At 41.9% G+C, this 20,645-nt stretch overlaps 1 protein-coding gene across 5 annotated transcripts in view; it reads left to right on the forward strand.

The window, feature by feature from the left end:
• tango2 (transport and golgi organization 2 homolog (Drosophila)) overlaps nt 1-20,645 on the forward strand; it is a 259,000-nt gene that overhangs the window by 131,586 nt on the left and 106,769 nt on the right. For 4 of the 5 annotated variants that reach the window (XM_073051897.1, XM_073051900.1, XM_073051898.1 and 1 more), the window contains exon 2: nt 5,971-6,084. The exons of the other annotated variant lie outside the window; for it this stretch is intronic. In XM_073051897.1, the coding sequence (XP_072907998.1) occupies nt 6,035-6,084 (50 nt within the window). In that variant the 5' untranslated portion in view covers nt 5,971-6,034. The remainder of the gene's footprint in view (nt 1-5,970; nt 6,085-20,645) is intronic. 5 annotated transcript variants of the gene reach the window in all.

Here is a 20,645-nt window from a genome sequence, read left to right on the forward strand (position 1 = left end):
GAGGCTGGTTGGAAGGTGATAGGTGAAACCAGGTGGGTAGGAAAAGTCAAGGGCTGGAGAGGAAGGAATCTAGTAGGAGAGGAGAGTGGACCATGGGAAAAAAGGAAGGAGGAGGGGACCCGAGAGAAGTAATAGGCAGGTGAGAAGAAATAAAAGGTCAGAGTGGGGATTAGAGGAAATGGGGAGGGACAAAATTAAGTTTACTGGAAGGAGGAATCTATATTTATGCCATTAGGGTGGAGGATCCCAGACAGAATATAAGGTGTTGCTTCTCTACCCTGGCATGAGGAAGCCATGGACCAGCATGTCGGAATGGAATTAAATTATATACAAATCCCTTTCCTCCTTCCCACCCATGCACGTATACAGTCCTTTAACCCCAGGACAGGCTGCCTTCTGTGGCCTCCACTGCCACCAGCAAACACAGAGATTCATACACTGGCCTCTGGCTAGTGGGCCTCAACTTCCAGACTTCCAATTTGATCTCTGGTGCCTTGATCCTCAGCATCGATCCCAGTACATGCCAATCACCAACACTCAGTCTCGAACTTCGAACTCACTAATTACTCTATTTCCCCAAAAAGAAGTTCAGTTCCTTTTCTTTAAAGTATTATTGGATCAGCCTTGTTGTACAGTGACAGGCAATGATTTTCCACCAGACCTCGGTCAGTAATGTGTAATCCCAGATGTGGCTCCACTGGTATATTTGAAGTGGCTCATCAACATGGTCCTTATGTTATAGATGTCTGTGAACTTTTAACATAAGACTGAGGCTTTAAAAGGCATTGGTCAGACTGGACTTGGAGTATTGTTAGCAATTTTTTGCCCTTTATCTAAGAGAAGAGGTTCATGAGAATGATCCCAGGAATAAAAAGGTTAATGTATGAAGAGCGTTTAATGATCTGGACCTGTACTCGCTGGTGTTTAGAAGAATGAGGGGGGAACTTCATTGAAACCTATTGAATGTTGAAAATCCTCAATAGAGTAGATGTGGAGAAGATGTTTTCTATGGTGGGGGTGTCTGAGACCAGAGGACACAGACTCAGAATAGAACAGAGATGAAACATAGAAACATAGAAAACCTACAGCACATAAAGGCCCGTCAGCCCACGATGCTGTGCTGAACATGCACTTACTTTAAAAATCACCTTGGGTTACCCATAGGGGCTGGTCGGAGGCACGAAGTTGTCGGAAGTTTTCGGACGGACTCACAGTTGGCTGTGCTCGGGTGCTTCCAGAGGCTGCATCGGGAAGTTTTGCCACGTTGGAGGTTTCTTCCTTCTGCCATCTGCGTGAGATGATGGGCTATCTGGGACTTTGAGACTTTTTTTTACCGTGCCCATGGTCTGCTCTTATCAAATTATGGTATTGCTTTGCACTGTTGTAACTGTATGTTATAATTATGTGGTTTTTTGGTCAGTTAGTCTTGGTCTGTCTTGTGTTTATGTGATATCATACTGGAGGAACATTGAATTTCCCCTTGGGGATGAATAAAGTATCTATCTATCTATCTATCTATCTATATCTGCCTCCACTACCATCGCCAGCAGCCCATTCCACACACTCACCACCCTCTGCGTAAAAAAACTTGCCCCTGACATCTCCTCTGTACCTACTTCCAAACACCTTAAAACTGTGCCCTCTCATGTTAGTGATGAAGAAGAATGTTTTTAGCCAGAGAGTGGTGAATCTGTGGAATTCACTGTATAGGTCAAGTCACTGGGTATGTCTAAATTGTTGAAAATTCAGGGCAAGAAAGATTACAGGGAAAAGACAGGAGAATGGGGTTGGGAGGGATAATAAGTAAGCCATGATGGAATACATATATGACACCATGTACAACCCTGAGATTTATGGTCTTACGGGGAAACTCAATAAATCCATAGAAAAATAACCATAACAGAATAAATGAAAGGCCACACCAACTTGGGTATTCAACTGGTGTGCAAGAAACAACAATCTATGCAACTAATTGATACATTCATTAATAGACAAATATGCAATCAAGCAAGTGAGTCCATAGATTGTGGGAACATTTCTTTGATGGGGGCAAATTAAGTTATCCCCTTTGGTTCAAGAGCCTAATGGTTGAGGGGGAATAATTCAATGGGCCAAATAGCCAGGCAGCATCTATGGAAAAAAGTTCTGCTTACAAGGGTAAGTGTCAGGAGGGATGAATGGACAAAGGAATCGCGTAGGGAGCGAACTTTGCAAAAAGCAGAAAGTGAAGGGGAGGGAAAGATTTGCTTGGTAGTGGGATCCTGTTGGAAATGGAGATCCTATTTGCATTCTTCAGTACATTCTGCTGTCTATGAAGTGAAAGAACACGGGAAACAGACCAGAAAACTAAGTTGAGTGGATGGCTGGGCTAGCTTGATTGTCTGAATGGCCATGTCTTGTTTCTTGTTGCTTGTGCAAGGTTGCTTTTTGGAATTGTAACCGGTAGCAACTAATGCAAATTAGTGAAACAGAAGGGAATAATCCAGCAAGATGCGAAATAAATGGATGCGTATTTGTGAAGTTCCTACAAATTGCTGCCTGTTTCACACTGAACGTGACTCATTTATTTGTACCTGGAGGCAATTAACTAATTAAACGCACAAATCAAGGTTTGATAAATATTCATGTCTTCAAGAGCTGATTTGTGTTCCTAAAATGAATAAGGCTGGTGCATAGTTTAAACAGTTGAATAGAGCACAACTTTATTGTCATTGCTCAAGACAACGAGGAGATGGTGGTGCTACTCCAGTCTGTGCAAAACAAATATTTACAAAGCATGCAGAATGGCTTAATTTTTTTAAAAATTCCATATTTACATGCAGCAAGTGACTTTGATAATCCATAACATTCAAAGGCCATTGGCAGGCCAGGGTGTAGTATTATTCATCTGCATAACAGCCCTCTGGAAGAAACTGTTCTTCAGTCTTAACTGTCTTGGCTACGATGTTTCTTATCTCAGACGGCAGGAGCTTAAACAGTGCCTGGGATAAGATGGGTCTTTAATGATGTTATGTGTGGACTGCAGGCATTGAGAATTGTAGATTGTCTCCAAGTCCAGTATGTGCTGAGCCATTCTAATAATCTATTGGAGTGCTTTGTGATATGTCTTGCTGTAGCAAGAGTACCACGCTGTCAGTATTCTCTATAACATACATCAATTACATTTGGCCAGCAAATTTTGGGGCAGAATAGCTCTCCTTAAGCACCTTAGGTTTTCCTACTATCGAGGTTATATTGTCGGACCAAGAGAGAAAAAGAGAGTCCTCAGCATGGGAAATCCCATTTTCCTGTCCTTTTGATAGTGGAAACCATGCCCCAAAGTCAGAGTGGAGTTCATTTTCACCTGCGTGTATGTACAGCTGCAATGAAAAGCTGACGTACAGCAGTATTACAGGCAGAGCATCAGATAAGCAGCACACTTTCAAATTAACAGAAATCCTGAAAAAGCCCCAGTGCTAATTTGCTACATTAGTTTTCAGACCCAATATATTTGCAGAATCTCATTGAAACCAACCGCATTTCAAAATTGCATTGATCTTTGAGATATGAATTTCAAGACAGCAGACTGACTTTTGGTTAGTCAGCTGGCCTGAATCAGAATCAAGTTTAATGTTAGCAGCATATGTCATAAAATTTGTTGTTATGCGGCAGCAGTACATTGTAATACATAATAATAAAAATGGTAAATTGCAATAAAAATATATATTTATTAAGTGAAATAAGTGAAAAAAGATATTTAAAAAGTAGTGTGATAGTGTTCATGGGTTCAATGTTTATTCGGATATCGGATGGCAGAGGAGAAGAGGCTGTTCCTCAATCATTGAGTGTGTGTTTTCAGTCTCCTGTACCTCCTCCCTGATGGTAGGAACGAGAAGAGGGCATGTCCTGGGTGATAGGGCTCTTAATGATGGATACTGCCTTTCTAAGGCATCGCTCCTTGAAAATGTCCTGGATACTACAGAGGCTAGTGCCTGTGATGGAGCTGACTACTTTACCGCTCTCTGCAGTTTACTTTGATCCTGTGCAATAGCCCCCTGCCCCCACCTGCATACCAGATGGTGATGCAGCCAGTTCGAATGCTCTCCATAGTACATCTGTAGAAACTGGTAAATTTCTTTAGTGACATGCCAAATCTCCTCAAATTCGTAATGAAATATCACCACTGTCATGCCTTTTTTGTAACTGCATCAATATGTTGGGCCCAGGGTAGATCCTCAGAGATGTTGACACCCAGGAAGTGGGTGTCTGGACTTGCCCCATAAACCAGACAACACCCCTTTGTGGCATTGACACACAAAAAAGCATTGTACATCTTGCTAATTAGACCAATTCTCATTAAGTGTAATAGTTGCTCGTCAGTCTCTGTCTATGGATGGAGATCTAAGCTGTGAGATCTGAAGCAATGCTTCCTTGAAAGTCGCATTTGAAGCCACTAATTAGCATATAAACTGTGAGGTGTATTCTTGTCACTTGCAGAAACAGCCAGCCAAAACTAATATTAACCCTGTATGTGAAAAGCTGTGTAATGGATGACTTAGCAAGGTAGTGGTGGGGCAGAGGATGGGAAGTGATTACTGAGGGGGCTGGGGAGGGTGATAGAAATACATAATTTTGACTTGTTTCTTTCAGTGTGTTCTTCTTCTTGGGCCCTTAGCTCCAAAGTGGAGCACAAGTCATTGATGACCTCCTGTCTCAAACATCCTTTGAAGTAGATGGTATGGTTGGAGTTCATCAATGCATCTGTGAGGCATTGCATCCATGATACAGGGGTTTGGCCTATACAGCTCCACCAGAACCCTGACAATAGTCAAGTCAAAATTATTGTTATTTAACTATATATATGTATACCGTCAAACGAGACAATATTTGTTCAGACCAGGGTGTAAAGCACAGTAGTACTGTACACATAACACACATGTAATACACAATAGCTTTGGAAAGTAAGAATTAAATCTTCAAATGAATTACGCATAGATAAACAAAGTAAAGTGCATAAATTAAATATTATAGGGTACAGAACAAATTAACTGGTGACACTCCGAATGTGATGCGGCAGGGAATTCACAAGCCTAATAGCCATAGGGTAAATGCTGTTTCCCATCCTGACTGTTCCTGTCTTTATGCATTGGAGTCTCCTGCCTGATGGTAGAAAGTCAAAGAGGATGCTGGATCGATGGGCGGGATCCTTGATAATACTAAGGGCCCTGTGTACATGGTGCTCCTGATAAATGACCTCAATGGATGGTAGGGAGAATCCTGTGATCCTCTTGGCTGTTCTCACAGTCCTTTGTAGAGACTTACTGTCCCATGCTCTGCTGCTCCCATACCAGGTGGAGATGCCAGATGTGGCAGGGAAAATGGCAGTGTGTAGCAGGAGAAATTAGTATATAGCCATGTTTAAGTATAAGAAATAAGACATTTATTTACTTGATATTAATTGATATACAATGCGGAATTCGTCCTCCCGGCACTTCAAGCCACGCTGACCAGCAATCCCCCAATGTAGTCCTAACCAAATCACAGGACAGTTTACAATGACCAATTAATCTACTAACCGGCACATCATTAGACTGTGGAAGGAAACCGGAGCACCTGGAGGAAACTCACACAGTCACGGGGAGAACATACAAACTCCTTGCAGGCAGCAGCGGGAACTGAACCCATAAAGCATTGTGCCACGCTAAGTTAAATATAGGAAGAGACAGGCCATTCTGCTCCTCGATTCCATCATGGCTGAGTTACTTTTCCTCTCCACCGCGTTCTTGTGCCTTCCATCTGCAACCTTTGATACCCATACTAATAAAGTACATTTGTGTGATTTTCTTTTTAAATAATGTTCATTTTGTATTTGTCACAAAGTGGGCTATGTAACTTTGTTCAGCTCTTGTGCTGCTGGAAGTCAGTGCTGTGAATGTTAACTGGCTTTATCAAGATCTCAGAGTATCACTAATTTGAATCCTTTTTCCACAGCCCCTGTTCCGGTCACCTTGGTTTATCTCAGGCTTTGAAGAATTGAAGTTAATTCGAGGTCTCCATGTGTATCATCTTCTTCCACTTCAATCCAAACTCATCTTTTGCGTACAGGTATTTTAGATGCATGCCCCCCAAATGGCAAATGTTTCCTGTAGAATTTCAAATTCAAATTCAAATTCCAATCAAATTCAAGTTTAATTATCATTCAACCATACGTGGATACAGCTGAACAAAACAGCGTTCCTCCCAGGGCAAGGTGCAAAACATACACAGTACATTCAAAATAGTGAGCAAAACAAAAACATATCTACTTGGTTGTACAGAATTCCTGGCAGTGCACAGCCTCTCATTCCACCGATCGAACACTGGAGCACAGTACTGACAGGAGAGTCCAGTCCCCAACCCAGCACTGGATTCTCTCCTGGACTGAAGCAGCAGGCAAGCCCCATCTTGAGGCCTAGTCCTTGCTACAACCAAGCCATTGCAGCCCCACCCCCGCCTGGCACACCACCAAAGGAAACTGGCCTGCAGAGTCAGGGTCATACTGGTAAAAGTGGGGCCTGAATGCTGAGACAGAAATCTGGACATTCAGTGTTTCCATTCAGAGATCCTTCATATGTAAAAGATGATGCAATTAATTATCTATTTTCTTAATAACACAGACACATCCCAGTATTTCTGTATTCCAATGAGTTTCAATTGATATCAGAATCACTGACATATGTCATGCAATTTGTTGTTATATGGCAGCAGTACATTGGGATACATAATAAAAACTGTAAATTACATTATGGAGTATATATCTCAATATATATTAAAAAGTTAAATCAAATAAGTAGTGCAAAAAAAAGTGCAGTGGTGTTCATGGGTTCAATGTTCATTCAGAAATCGGATGGCAGAGGGGAAGAAGGTGTTCCTGAATCACTGAGTGTGTGCTTTCAGCTATGAGATAGAGCAAATCCTGGGTGATAAGGATTCTTAATAATGGATGTCACATTTTTGAGGCATTGGTCCTTGAAGATGTCCTGGATGCTGGGGAGGCTACTGCTCATGATAGAACTGACTAAGTTTACAACTTTCTGCAGCTTATATTGATTCTTTGCAGTGGCCCCACCCCTCCAAATGAGTTGGTGTGCAGTCAGTTAGAATGCTCTTCACAGTACATCTGTAGAAATTTGTGAGTGACCGGTGACATACCCAGACCTTCTCAAACTCCCAATGTAATATAGCTGCTGTCTTGCATCGATACACTGGGCCCAAGATAGATCCTCAGAAGATGTAAGATATCCTAGAGATTTGCCTGAGGATTTATCCCTGACCTCTGTTTTACTGTACTTGATTTACTGTAATTGATTTACCTATTTATTATTCTTATTACTTCATTTTTTTCTTCTTCTATATTATGTATTGCATTGAACTGCTGCTGCTAGGTTAACAAATTTCATGACACATGCCGGTGATAATACCTTATTCTGATTCTGATTCTGTAAAGTACTATGCCTGTTGCTGTGCTACCGTGCCATGCCATTCTAGTTGTGTGTTGAAGAAGTTTATCATTTATATCGCTTGGTGTGCTTTAACACTGGAATTCCATGCACAGAAAGCCCCAAGCTGATTTAAGGCCATGTCAATTTTGTGCAGATTTGACTGTGCCGTATTTTGTATCAATACTTCGACCTGCCTTGCTTCACTGTGACTCGTAATTCTTCTTTCACTCTGTACTCAATAAAGAGAAATTTGTTCCAGTTCATTATCTTGAAGATATTGCCTTTGATTCCTTGCTGAAACACTGAGTCAGCAACTACACCCTCTCCTGGGAAGCTGAATCTCACAGAATCCGGTCAAGATGGTGCCAACGAACAACACTTCATCAGGCGACATCTTCCAGATAATCTATTAAACTGTTTATGTCACATCTTCTACATCTAATTTTTATTTTAAATATGTCTCTGGTACTGTTAGAGCCTGTGATTTGGTACTTTGCTGACTCTGAGAAAATTCGCTGACAGAAGGCTTCTGCATTCGAATGGTCTCTTTCCCTGTCTCTCCCCTCTCCCCTCCCCTCTCTCCCCTTCTCTCCCCTCTCCCCTCCCCTCTCTCCCCCCCCCCCTCCCTCTCTCGCTCTCCCTTGATGCTGTCAATGTATGATATCGAAGTTCTGCTATTTATGGATTGGACTGTGATTCAAACAGGATTCTTTCAGTCTTCTGTGTTTTCACCCATTCTATCTTGTTGCCATTTGTGCAATTTGTTGGTTTTTTTGTGCATGATGGAGGAGGGGTTGATGCTTTTCTTTGAATGGCTCCATGATTTTGTCTGGAGAAATCGAATATTAGAGTTGTATACTGCATACATACTTGCTAATAAGTGTACCTTTGAACCTTAACTGGTTATCAGATTGATGTTGAATTTCATCTGGATACCTGCTCAGTAGCAAGTTTCATATCTTCATTTCCTTTATACCAGCTGAGTCCTCACCTCCTTCTATCCATCTGCAGAAAACTTCACCCAAAACTGCTCTAAAGTACTCTTAGCTAATTGGACGTAGAACATAGAAAATTGAACATTACAACGCGCAATGCTGTGCCGACCTTTTTATCTACTCTAATATCAATCTAACCCTTCCCTCCTGCATAGCCCTCCATATTTTGTATGATGCATGTGCCGATCTAAGAATTTCTTAAATGCCCCGAATGTATCTGCCACCACCCCTGCATGCCGTTCCACGCACCCACCACTCTCTTGTGTAAAGAGACATCCCCCTCCTATACTTTTCCCCAATCACCTTAAAATTATGCTATCATATTAGCATTTCCACCCTGGGAAAAAGTCTCTGGCTATGAACGAGATCTATGCCTCTTATCATCTTGCACACCTCTGTCAGGTCACCTTCTCATTCTCCTACACGACAAAGAGAAAAGCCCCAGCTCGCTCAACCTATCCTCATAAGACATGCACTCTAATCCAGACAGTATCCTGGTAATCATCCTTAAATTCCAGCTCCCACCAGATTCTAAGAAGGCACCACTCCAGCTCCCACGGAGTTAATAGTGCCCAGTTAAGCAAGACCTTAGTTTTGAACTACCTGCAAAGTATTTTCCCATGTTCATTTCTGTAATTTCCTTCTACCCAACCACTCTAATCTCTGCGCTCCTCTTACTCTTGGCTCTTACACATCATAGGTTCCATTTACTGTGCCCTGGCACAAATACGGTCCTGTAGTTTAATACAGATATTTCCTTGCAGAACTCCAGCTCTTCAGATACTCAGATAGCTGTGGCTTCTTATGTCATGCTCATTCAAAATCCTTTAGTTTGTGATAGAAATGTGATTTGTGGTTGTTACATCTATACTTGAAGAAATACCCCAAGACTAACAGAGTCATAGAAAGATACAGCAAAGAAACTGGCCCTTTTGCCCATCTAGTCTGTGCTGAAACATTTATACTGCCTACTTAAGTATTAATGATTTAAGCAACAATAACTTATATCACACCCTCAACATTGTAATACATCAAGGTTTTCACTGGATTGTTAAGTAAAATTTGACCACCCAAATTTTTGTGGTTGGCTTTTGGCTGCCACGTCACGTGCTCATGAATTTGCCGCTCCCTTCTGCTTTGTACTTACTTACTGACAGATATGCCTGCCATTTAAGGCAGCAATGAAAATCCTTCATCTCTGGCGATGGTCAGGGCTTCCTGCATCATGTCAGTAGCTTCCTCTTGGTTTTCACTACTGTTAGTCATGCAAGTCCGGGATGGAGTCTCAGAAATACTGTCTCACCCAATTAAAAACAGATTTTCAATTCTTCGACTTATTATTTCTTAACTATCAATTAAACAATTGTTTCTTTTCCATCTCCAATACTTTATACTTTACTACCCATTATGTCGCTGGCACTTAGGGCAGCAATGAAAGTCCTCCATCCCTGTCTGTCCTTGGCTACTCAGATGTAGAAGGATTCTTCATTGCTGTTTTCATAACAATTTTGTTTTATCAGTCAGGGTTGTTAGTCCTGAGCTGAACCCCCAAACCTGGAGGACCGGTGGACCACTCTTAGTCTAGCCTCTGCCCTTTGACCTGTTTGGCATGGGTGATCATCCCAAGAGCCAAAGCATAAAACTCTGACTCCAGCCAACATAGCTGTCACACAAGCCTCCAAACTACAACAGGGTTATGGTCCTCTTGGAGGATTCTGCTTCATAAGACTCCTTAAACCTGCATTCATGGCAAAGCTTTTAGAATTTTAATTTCTCCTTACATGGTTTGTCAAATGTTAATCATCCAGCGAAACATCTTGGGGTAAAAGGCCCTTCTGGCCCTTCGAGCCACACTGCCCAGCAATCCCCGACTTAACCTAGCCTAACCTAGCAGGTCTTCGGACTGTGGAAGAAATGGGAGTACCCAGAGGAAACCCATGGAGTCACAGGGATTCCTTACAGGGAATGTCAGGAATCGAAGCTGGTTACCTGTACTGTAAAGCATTGTGCTAACCACCACGCTACTGTTTTGTTGAGGATATAATATAAATGATGTTAGTGTTAGTTAATTGATTAATTTTGGGGTATTTCTTCAAGTGTTGATGTAACAACGGCAACACGGTAGCATAGTGATTGGCACATCACTCTTCAGCACCACCTGTAAGCTCGGGGCTCGATTCCTGCTGATGTCTCTCTCCTCGAAGCCGGCCGGTGATGTAGTGGCATCCACACTGGACTTCGAGGCAAGTGGTCCTGGGTTTGAATCCTCCCAGCTCCCTGCATGCTTTCCATCTGTGTTGGGTTGAGTGTGAGCCAGCAACTCTGCCTCATAAAAAAAACAGACAAATGCTAAAGAAAAGGGAAGGTTGGCGCCCGATGTGCCACAAGGCGTGGAGAGGACCTCAACTCAACAACATTGTCCCCGTAATTGCATGGTTTTCCTCTGGGTCCCCCCACATTCCAAGGACGTATGCATTAGGGTTCGTGGATTGTGGACATGCTACTACAGTATGTCCCTGGAAGTGTGGCAGTCCTCACTGGTTTGATTTGACACAGACGACGTATTTCACTGTATGCTTTGATGTACAGGTGACAGATAAAGCTCATCAATCTTTAAAAGCACCTCATATTTCTTCCATAAACTAAAAGATTTTGAACGAGCCCGACATAAAAAGTCTGAACTAACTGAGCATGTTGAGAACTGCAGTTCAGCAAGGAAATATCAGCATTAAGCTCCAGGACTATATTTTTGCAATTTCAGGGTGAGGATTTTGTTCTGGCATTTTTCTTCATACTCATATTTTTCATTTAAGTGTGGTGAAAATGCCTATGTGTGTTAACAAGATGACAATTCCAATGTTTAATGCTTTGCTGCTCAGTGCCCATGAAACAGTCAGCAAATCTGGGTCAGGCTGATCTCACAAAGCACCTGGCTCACAACATCAAAAGTCTGCTTTCCATACATGATCAATTTGCTTTTCAATTCAATATACAGAGCTTGCTTTCTTCTATGTGCTCTCTCAGGATAAGATTGCCACAGCTGCCCTTTTTTTTGGTCTAGAGTTCTCAAACTCAATAAAGTTAAGTTGAATCTATTACCCAGAGGATGTGTGAGCAGATACGTTTATTTTATATTATTTAGCAATACAGCACAGTAACAGACCTTTCCAGCCCAATGAGCTCGCGTTGTCCAATTTCACCCACGGGACTAACTAGCCTGTACAGTGCTCTGCAAAAGTCTCAGGCACATGTATGTAGCTAGGGTGCCTAAGACTTTTGCACAGTACTGTATTTGTCAACGTGGAGCAGAGAGTGAGTTTCTAAATCTGGGGGGAGCAAAGGATGTTGGAAATGGCGGTTGGAGCACTGCGTGAGGGTTGTGAATCAGGTGGCAGAGAAGGAGTGCCAGAGTGGGAGGGGACTGGCACGGGTAATGACACACCCAGCCCTGAGACACCAGGCAAGCTCATTTGATTCTAAACAGCTGGTTAATTAATCATTACAGAATGTCTCTCTGGTTCTTCCAGCTCCTTCCCTTTTTCCCAACCATGATTCCCCTCTCCCTGCCCCCTTCTCCCTGTCCACAATAGAGACCCATATCAGAATCAAGTTTATCATCAATCACGTATGTCAGGAAATTTCTGTTTTTTGTGGCCGCAGTACAGTGCAATGCATAAAATTACTGCAGTACTGTGCTAAAATCATAGGCACCCTAGCAATATATATGTACCTAGAACTTTTGCACAGTACTTATATGTCATTGGACTGTGGGAGGAAACTGGAGCACCCAGAAGAAACCCATGGCGTCACAGGGAGAACACGCAGACTCCTTACAAGCAGCGACGGGAATTGAACCGGGGTCTGCCTCCCAGCCATTCTCCAGAAGATAGAGATTAACACATTGTGTCTCCTCACTTTATAGATCTGTTTCATAACTTTTACACTTTGGCAAACCCACCTATGTCCCCACCTCAATTCATCTGAATCCAAAAGTGAGTTTCTCATCACATATTTTGCACGACCATTTGCCTGTACTGCACTTTTTCAGCAGCCTTTACACTTTACTTTGCATTGTTATTGTTCACCTTATTCTAGCTCAATGCATTGTGTAATGATTTAATCTGTATGACAGCTTTCACTTGCTAATAGCATAGTTCATCCTTGGGTAAAGGCCTCCCCACCATTAAGCATATCTACACGGTGTTGTCGGAGGAAAGCTGGATCCATCATCAGGGACCCCCACCACCCAGGACATGCTCTCTCTTCATTGCTGCCATCAGAAAGGATATACAGGAACCTCAGGATTCACACCACCAGGTTCAGGAACAGTTATTACCCCTCAACTAAAGGGGCTAACTTCACCCAACTTCACTTGTCTCATCATTAAAATGTTTCCACAACCTATGGATTCGCTTTCAAGGGATCATCATCTCATGGTCTCGATACTCATTACTTATTTATCTATTATTATTATTATTTATTATTGCTATTTATTTATTTTTGTATTTGCACAGTTTGTTGTCTTTTGCACACTGGTTGAATGCCCAACTTGGTGCAAATTTTCATTGATTCTGTTATGGTTATTTCTCTACGGATTTATTGAGTATGCCCATAAGACAATGAACCTCAGGACTGTATGTGGTAACATATAGTATCAGAATCAGGTTTATTATCCCCGGCATGTGTCATGAAATTTGTTAACTTAGCAGCAGCAGATCAGTACAATACATAATATAGAAGAAAATAAATCAATCAATTACAGTATATGTATATTGAATAGATTAAAAATCATGCAAAAACAGAAATAGTATATATTTAAGAAGTAAGGTAATGTTCACAGGTTCAAAAAGAAGCTGTTCCTGAATTGCTGAGTGTGTGCCTTCAGGCTTCTATACCTCCTACCTGATGGTAACAGTGAGAAAAGGGCATGCCCTGGGTGCTGGAGATCCTTAATAATGGATACTGCATTTCTAAGACACCACTCCTTAAAAATGTCCTGGGTACTTTGTAGACTAGTACCCAAGATGGAGCGGACTAAATTTACGCCCCTCTGCAGCAGCTTTCAGTCCAGCGCAGTAGCGCCCCCCCCACACCAGACAGTGATGCAGCCTGTCAGAATGCTCTTCATGGTACATCTATAGAAGTTTTTGAGTGTTTTTGTTGACATACTCAATCTCTTCAAGCTTCTAATGAATATAATTTGATATTAAAATTACTTTGAACTCTGGAAAATCTGTTGCAAATCTACACTCGTCTAGTTGTTGCCTGTGATCATGCCTGTTTTAAGTTGCTGCTCCATGGGTAGTTTGGCCTTCATCTGAAATTCCATCCTTAAACCTTCTAAAGGTTTAAAGATTCTTCTAAAGTTATACCACTTTGAACACAGTCATCTATCTTAAGCAAGTCTCCAAACAATTCCGAGTCTGATTTAACACTTAACTTAGAATCTTAAACCTTAGAACCTTAAAATACCTTCGAATCTTATTTTACACCAGGGGTACAATAAACACATGAGTTGTTGCTGTCTGAATGGCATTGCATTTTTTAAAATTCTTGACATCACTCTCATGGCACAGTGCAGCAGCATTGAAATTATACAGAGACAACTCCTCGTATTTCTGTGGAATAAATAGCTGTCAGGTTTTGCAAGGCATACTTATTGTTCTAAGCTCCACTCCCATTCTTTATATAGGTATAAGACCTTTGGGCAAGGGTCACAGTTTAATCTTCTTCCATTCTTTGGGATTGATTCACAGGAGATTACCAGCGGCAATGGGTCTAATGTATTAGCAGGCTCAAATCGTAAATTAGCAGTATCACTGTCTGCAGTCTATAATTATCACCATGATTTGAGCAATTATTGATTCTTGAGGGTCTTGATTTATTTTTTTCTCTCTTGCCGTTGCATTTGGTTTTGTACTTTCTGCTGGTTTGAATCTAGATTTTCATCTCAACTCGAACTATCAAATGGATTCATAGATGACAAAATCTGCAGATGCTGGAAATCCAAGCAATACACACAAAATGCTGGGGGAGCTCTGCAGGTCAAGCAGCATCTGTGGAGAAGAGTAAACAGTCGAAATTTCATCAGGACCTGATGAAGAGTCTCGGCCCAAAACATTGACTGTTTACTCTTTTCCTTAGATGTTGTCTGGCCTTGTGACTTCCTCTAGTATTTTGTATGTATTGCTTGGATTTCCTGCATCTGCAGATTTTTTTGTGTTTGTCCAAAATGAGTCACCCCTTTTGCCTGTAGCAGCAGCATTGCCTGATACACCCCTAGCATTTATAGCAGCAATGAAGGTCCTCCATCTCTGGCGGTGTTCAGGGCTTCCTTCATCACGCCAATAGTTTCCTCTCGGTTTTCACTACTGTCGCTGATGCAAGTTTCAGGTGGATACTCAGGAATACCCCCACACTCAGATGTAGAAAGATTCTTCATTGCTGTTTCTGTAACAGTTATGTTTTACCAGTCAGGGTTGTTAGCCATGAGCTGAACCCCCAAACCCAGAAGACCGGTAGACCATTCTTAGTCTGACCGCTACCCTTTGACCTGTTTAACATGACTGACCCTACGAAGAGCCAAAGCATAAAGCCCTGACTCCAGCCAACATAGATAGCTGGGTCATTGAGGCACACAGGCCTCTGAATCATGACAAGATTTTGATGCATTCAGCCCATATTCCTACCTTTCTTATGCCATGGACCAATGCCATTAAACAAGGGGTTCATGGACCCCAGGTTGGGAACCTCAACCCTTTCCTAAACTTGAACCTGTCTAAATGTCTTTCCAACATTGTAAATGTATCCTACACCGTTATTTCCTCTGGCAGCTTGTTTTGTATACCCACCCTCACCTGCCCCTCGAGTCCATTGTGACTGACTAAAACTGAACCAGACAGAAGCTGTAACTGGGAAATGTAGTCTTTATTCACATAGCGAACCTCCTGGAGAAAGAGATTGAGGGAGGATCCAAGATATAGTGTTACTCTCCTGATGCTATATTTTATACTTCAACACAAAGATAATAAACACAGTTTCAATTGCTATAATCACCTACTTTCATAATCAGGATCTGATCATAATCAGGAGCTGATTATTGACATCAGCAGCAGAAAATCGGCAGTCCATGACCCAGTCCTCATTGGAGAATCAGAGATGGAGAGGATCTGCAACTTTTAGTTCCTTGCAGTTATCATTTCAGTGGACCTATCCTGGGTCTACACTTAAGTGCAATAATGAAAAAAACACGACAGCACCTCTACTTACAAGTTTGCAAAGAATTGTCATGATATCTAAAATTGACAAACTTCTATAGATGTATGATGAAGAGTATATTGACTGGCTGCATCACAGCCTGGTATGGAAACACCAAAGCCCTTGAATGAAAACTCCCACAGAATGTCGGGGAGGGTTTTACAGTCCATCACAGGTAAAAGTCCTCCCTTCCACTGATCACACCTGCAAGGAACATTGCCATAGGAAAGCAGCATCCATCAGGGACCCCCCACCATCCAAGACATGCTCTCTTCTCACTGCTGCCATCCATCGGGATTCACACCACTAGTTTCAGGAATAATTATTACCCCTCAACCATCAGGCTCGTGAACCAGAGGGGATAACTTCACTCACCCCACCACCAAACTCACTTTCAAGGACTCTTCATCTCACGTTCTCGATATTTATTGCTTATTTATTTGCTTTCTTTTTGTCTTTTGCACATTGGTGGTTGTTGGCTCTGTTGGTGTGGTCTGTCATTGGTTTTATTATGATTATTGGATTTATTGAGTGTGTCTGCAAGAAAATGAATGTCAAGGTTGTATATGATGACATATATGCATTTGATAATAAATTTACTTAGAACTTTAAACTTTAACACTGGGTAAATTTACAGAATTACATATTTACAACCCATCTTGCAGAACTGCTTTGAATATTCAACAACACATGCAAATGAAGGGTCTCAGCTTGAAACATCAACAGTTTACTCATTTGCCTGGCCTGCTGAGTTCCTCCAGCATGTTGTGTGTGTTGCCTTGGATTTCCAGTATCTGCAGATTTTCTTGTGTTTTTGAATATTCAGTACTGGTGTCTGTTCTAAAGGCCTCAGTACAAGCTCTGAACACCCAAAATATACCCCTTTTGTTACAGTTTTGAAGGATGGCTCCCTGAATACACAACTAACTAGAGGTTAAGTGACAAAATAGACCTGTCTTCAATTGTAACACAAACAAAATGCTGGTGGAAGACAGCAATCCAGACAGCATCAGCTTTCCAGTCCTGAAGAAGGGATATGGCACAAATCGTCAACTGTTTACTCTTTTCCATAGATGCTGCCTTGCCTGCTGAGTTCCTCCACCATTTTGTGCGTGCTGTTCTGGATTTCCAGAATCTGCAGATTTTCTCGTGTTTGTGCTTTCTTGAACTGTGGCAGGGTTTAACAATGTGCAATTAGCAGGAACATTCATCTGTTGTCTTTCCCTGTGTTGTTTCAATGGGACAGAATCAAAATGTCCTACACTCAACGATTGATTTCATATTTAGGAGTTAAATTGTGCACGTTTTTATTTCCTGAAAATGGGTTCTCCTTGTAGTCAATCCATAATCATGGTACCATAATTTAATCATTCCAGAAAGCTACACTTTAATGCAACAGGCACAAAATGCTGGAGAAACTCAGCAGGCAGCATCTAAGGAAAACAGTAAACAGTTGAATTACAGGCCAAGACTCATGTTAAAGATGCACTGTAGACTTTTCTTACACTGTTATGACCCCAGCCCCCTCCTTTGTGAGATTTTTATTAGGTACAGCTGTAGACCTGTTCATTAATGCAAATATCTAATCAGCCAATCATGTGGTGACAACTCGGTGCATAAAAGAATGCAGACATGGTCAAAAGGTTCAGTCGCTGTTCACACCAAACATCAGAAGATTCAAAAGATTCAAAGTACATTTACTATCAAAGTATGTATGCAGTTTACATCCCTGAGGTTTGTCTTCCCCACAGACAGCAATGTAACAAAGAAAGACAATGGAACCCATTCAAGGAAAACATCAAACACCCAAACCACAAAAGCAGAGAACAAATCAGGCAAGCAGCAAAAAACGAGTGAAAAGCTCAGAATACAAAACACCCCTCCACAGAGTCATGGACAAGGGAGAGCCAGTGGATGTAGTGTATCTGGACTTCCAGAAAGCTTTTGATAAAGTCCCACATAGGAGATTAGTGGACAAAATTAGGGCACATGGTATTAGGGGCAGAGTACTGACGTGGATTGAAAATTGGCTGGCTGACAGGAAACAAAGAGTAGCGATTAACGGGTTCCTTTCGGAATGGCAGGCTGTGACCAGTGGGGTACCGCAAGGTTTGGTGCTGGGACCGCAGCTGTTTACAATATACATTAATGATTTAGATGAAGGGATTAAAAGTAACATTAGCAAATTTGCTGATGACACAAAGCTGGGTGGCAGTGTGAAATGTCAGGAGGATGTTATGAGAATGCAGGGTGACTTGGGCAGGTTGGGTGAGTGGGCAGATGTATGGCAGATGCAGTTTAATGTGGATAAATGTGAGGTTATCCACTTTGGTGGCAAGAACAGGAAGGCAGATTACTATCTAAATGGAGTCAAGTTAGGAAAAGGGGAAGTACAACGAGATCTAGGTGTTCTTGTACATCAGTCAATAAAAGCAAGCATGCAGGTACAGCAGGCAGTGAAGAAAGCTAATGGCATGCTGGCCTTTATAACAAGAGGAATTGAGTATAGGAGTAAAGAGGTCCTTCTGCAGCTGTACAGGGCCCTGGTGAGACCCCACCTGGAGTACTGTGTGCAGTTTTGGTCTCCAAATTTGAGGAAGGACATTCTTGCTATTGAGGGAGTGCAGCGTAGGTTCACAAGGTTAATTCCCGGAATGGCGGGACTGTCATATGTTGAAAGATTGGAGCGACTGAGCTTGTATACACTGGAATTTAGAAGGATGAGAGGGGATCTGATTGAAACATATAAGATTATTAAGGGATTGGACACACTGGAGGCAGGAAACATGTTCCCACTGATGGGTGAGTCCAAAACTAGAGGCCACAGTTTAAGAATAAGGGGTAGGCCATTTAGAACGGAGATGCGGAAAAACTTTTTCACCCAGAGAGTGGTGGATATGTGGAATGCTCTGCCCCAGAAGGCAGTGGAGGCCAAGTCTCTGGATACATTCAAGAGAGAGTTAGATAGAGCTCTTATAGATAGCGAGGTCAAGGGATATGGGGAGAGGGCAGGAACAGGGTACTGATTGTGTATGATCACAGTGAATGGCGGTGCTGGCTAGAAGGGCCGAATGGCCTACTCCTGCACCTACTGTCTATTGTCTATTGAACAGTCTAGGAATGAAATCGTTTCCAATGGTAGCAGAATCACACTTAAAGGAAGAAGTAAAGGAAGTCGTTTTATAAAATGTCTGAAAGACATTGACTGTGGTCGCGTTGTTTGCTGGTGCCATCTTCTCCAGATGGGGAAAACATGTGAATTAAGTGACTTTGACCGTGGAATGATTGTTCCTTCTAGGCTGGGTTGTTTGAGTATGTCAGAAACTGCTGATCAGAGAATGGTGCGATAAACAAAACAAAAAAATCCAACAATTGATCTGTGGGGAAAATGTTTTGTTAATGAGAGAAGTCAGAGGAGAACGGCCTGGCTGGTTCAAGCTGACAGAAACCGACAGTGACTCAAATAACCACACGGTACAACAGAGGTGTGCAGAGGAGCATCTGAATGTACAACACATCAAAACTTTTAGCAGCAGAAGACTACACTGAGTTTTACTGCTGCAAATAATAATGTGGCCAGTGAGTGTATGTCCTCGATTTTTAGACTTATCTCAGCCCCTCCCTATTCTATAAGCCTCTGATAAGTCCAAAGTCAATCAGACTACATACATGCATTTTCCTGTGGGCATACTCAGTAAATCTAAAGAATAGTAACTATGACAGCAGCAGTGAAAGATCAAGTAGAATACAGAAGACAGCAAAACGTGCAAATGCAAATAAAAATAAATAGTAATAAACAAAAACATGAAACAACAAGATAAAACGTCCTTAAAGTGAGATCTTTGGTTGTAGGACCATGGGCAAGTTAGTTTAGTTATCCCCTTCTTTTCAAAAACCTGATAGTTGAGGGGTAGTAACTGTTATTGAACCTGGTGGTGAGTCCTGAGATTCTTGTACCTTCTCCCTGATGGCAGTAGCAAGAAAAGAGCATGGCCTGGGTGGTGGGGATCACTGATATTGGATGCTGCTTTCCAATGTTAGCATTTCTTGTATTTGTGCTCAATGCTTGGGAGGGCTTTTCCCATGATTTGGGATGGCTTTACCTGTAATAAGGTCACCCTTCAGCCTCATTTGCTCCAGTGAAATTAGCAGCTTATCAACCATTGCAAAATGCCCAATTGATTCAAAACTGCACACTTAATGTTACAAAAGCTTATCAATTTGTTCATCTTTCATTGCCTTTGTACTACGTATGCACATTGATCTTAAACATGCAAAATTCTGCAGATGCTGGAAATACAAAGCAAATCAGCCCCTTTTCTCTCCAGTCCTTAAGAAGGGTCTCAGCCTGAAACATCAAGTGTTTATTCATTTATTTATTTATCTGTCTATTTATTTTATTGAGTTACAGTGTGAAATAGGCCCTTCCAGCCCTTTGAGCCACGCCAACCAGCAATCTCCGGATTTAATCTTAGCCTAATCATGAGACAATTTACAATGACCAGTTAACCTACCAACTGATACATTGTTGGACTGTGGGAGGAAACCCACACGGTCACAGGGAGAACATACAAACTCCTTACAGGCAGCAGTGAGAATTGAACCTCGGACGCCTGTTCTGTATAGCATTGTGCTATACATTGTGTATAGCATTGTTCCTGCTGCATTTTGTGTGTGTTACACATTGATCTGCTATGTGCTGAATCCCTCCTTGGTGCCTCTTGCACTATCTGCAGTCTCCAATGTAAGTTAACTGCTTTTTCTCCCTGAAGTCTCCTCTATGTTTCTTTTCGACATTTAACTATAACTAGGTCTAAAAACAAAGGAGACCCTAAGTACAAGATTCTGCAGATACTGGAAATCCAGAGTGACGCACCAAATACTGAAGGAACTCAGGAGATCAGGCAGCATCGACGCAGAGAAATAAAGAGAT

This window comes from Hemitrygon akajei, chromosome 7 (genome assembly GCF_048418815.1).
Source record: "Hemitrygon akajei chromosome 7, sHemAka1.3, whole genome shotgun sequence".
NCBI classification, from domain to species: domain Eukaryota; kingdom Metazoa; phylum Chordata; class Chondrichthyes; order Myliobatiformes; family Dasyatidae; genus Hemitrygon; species Hemitrygon akajei.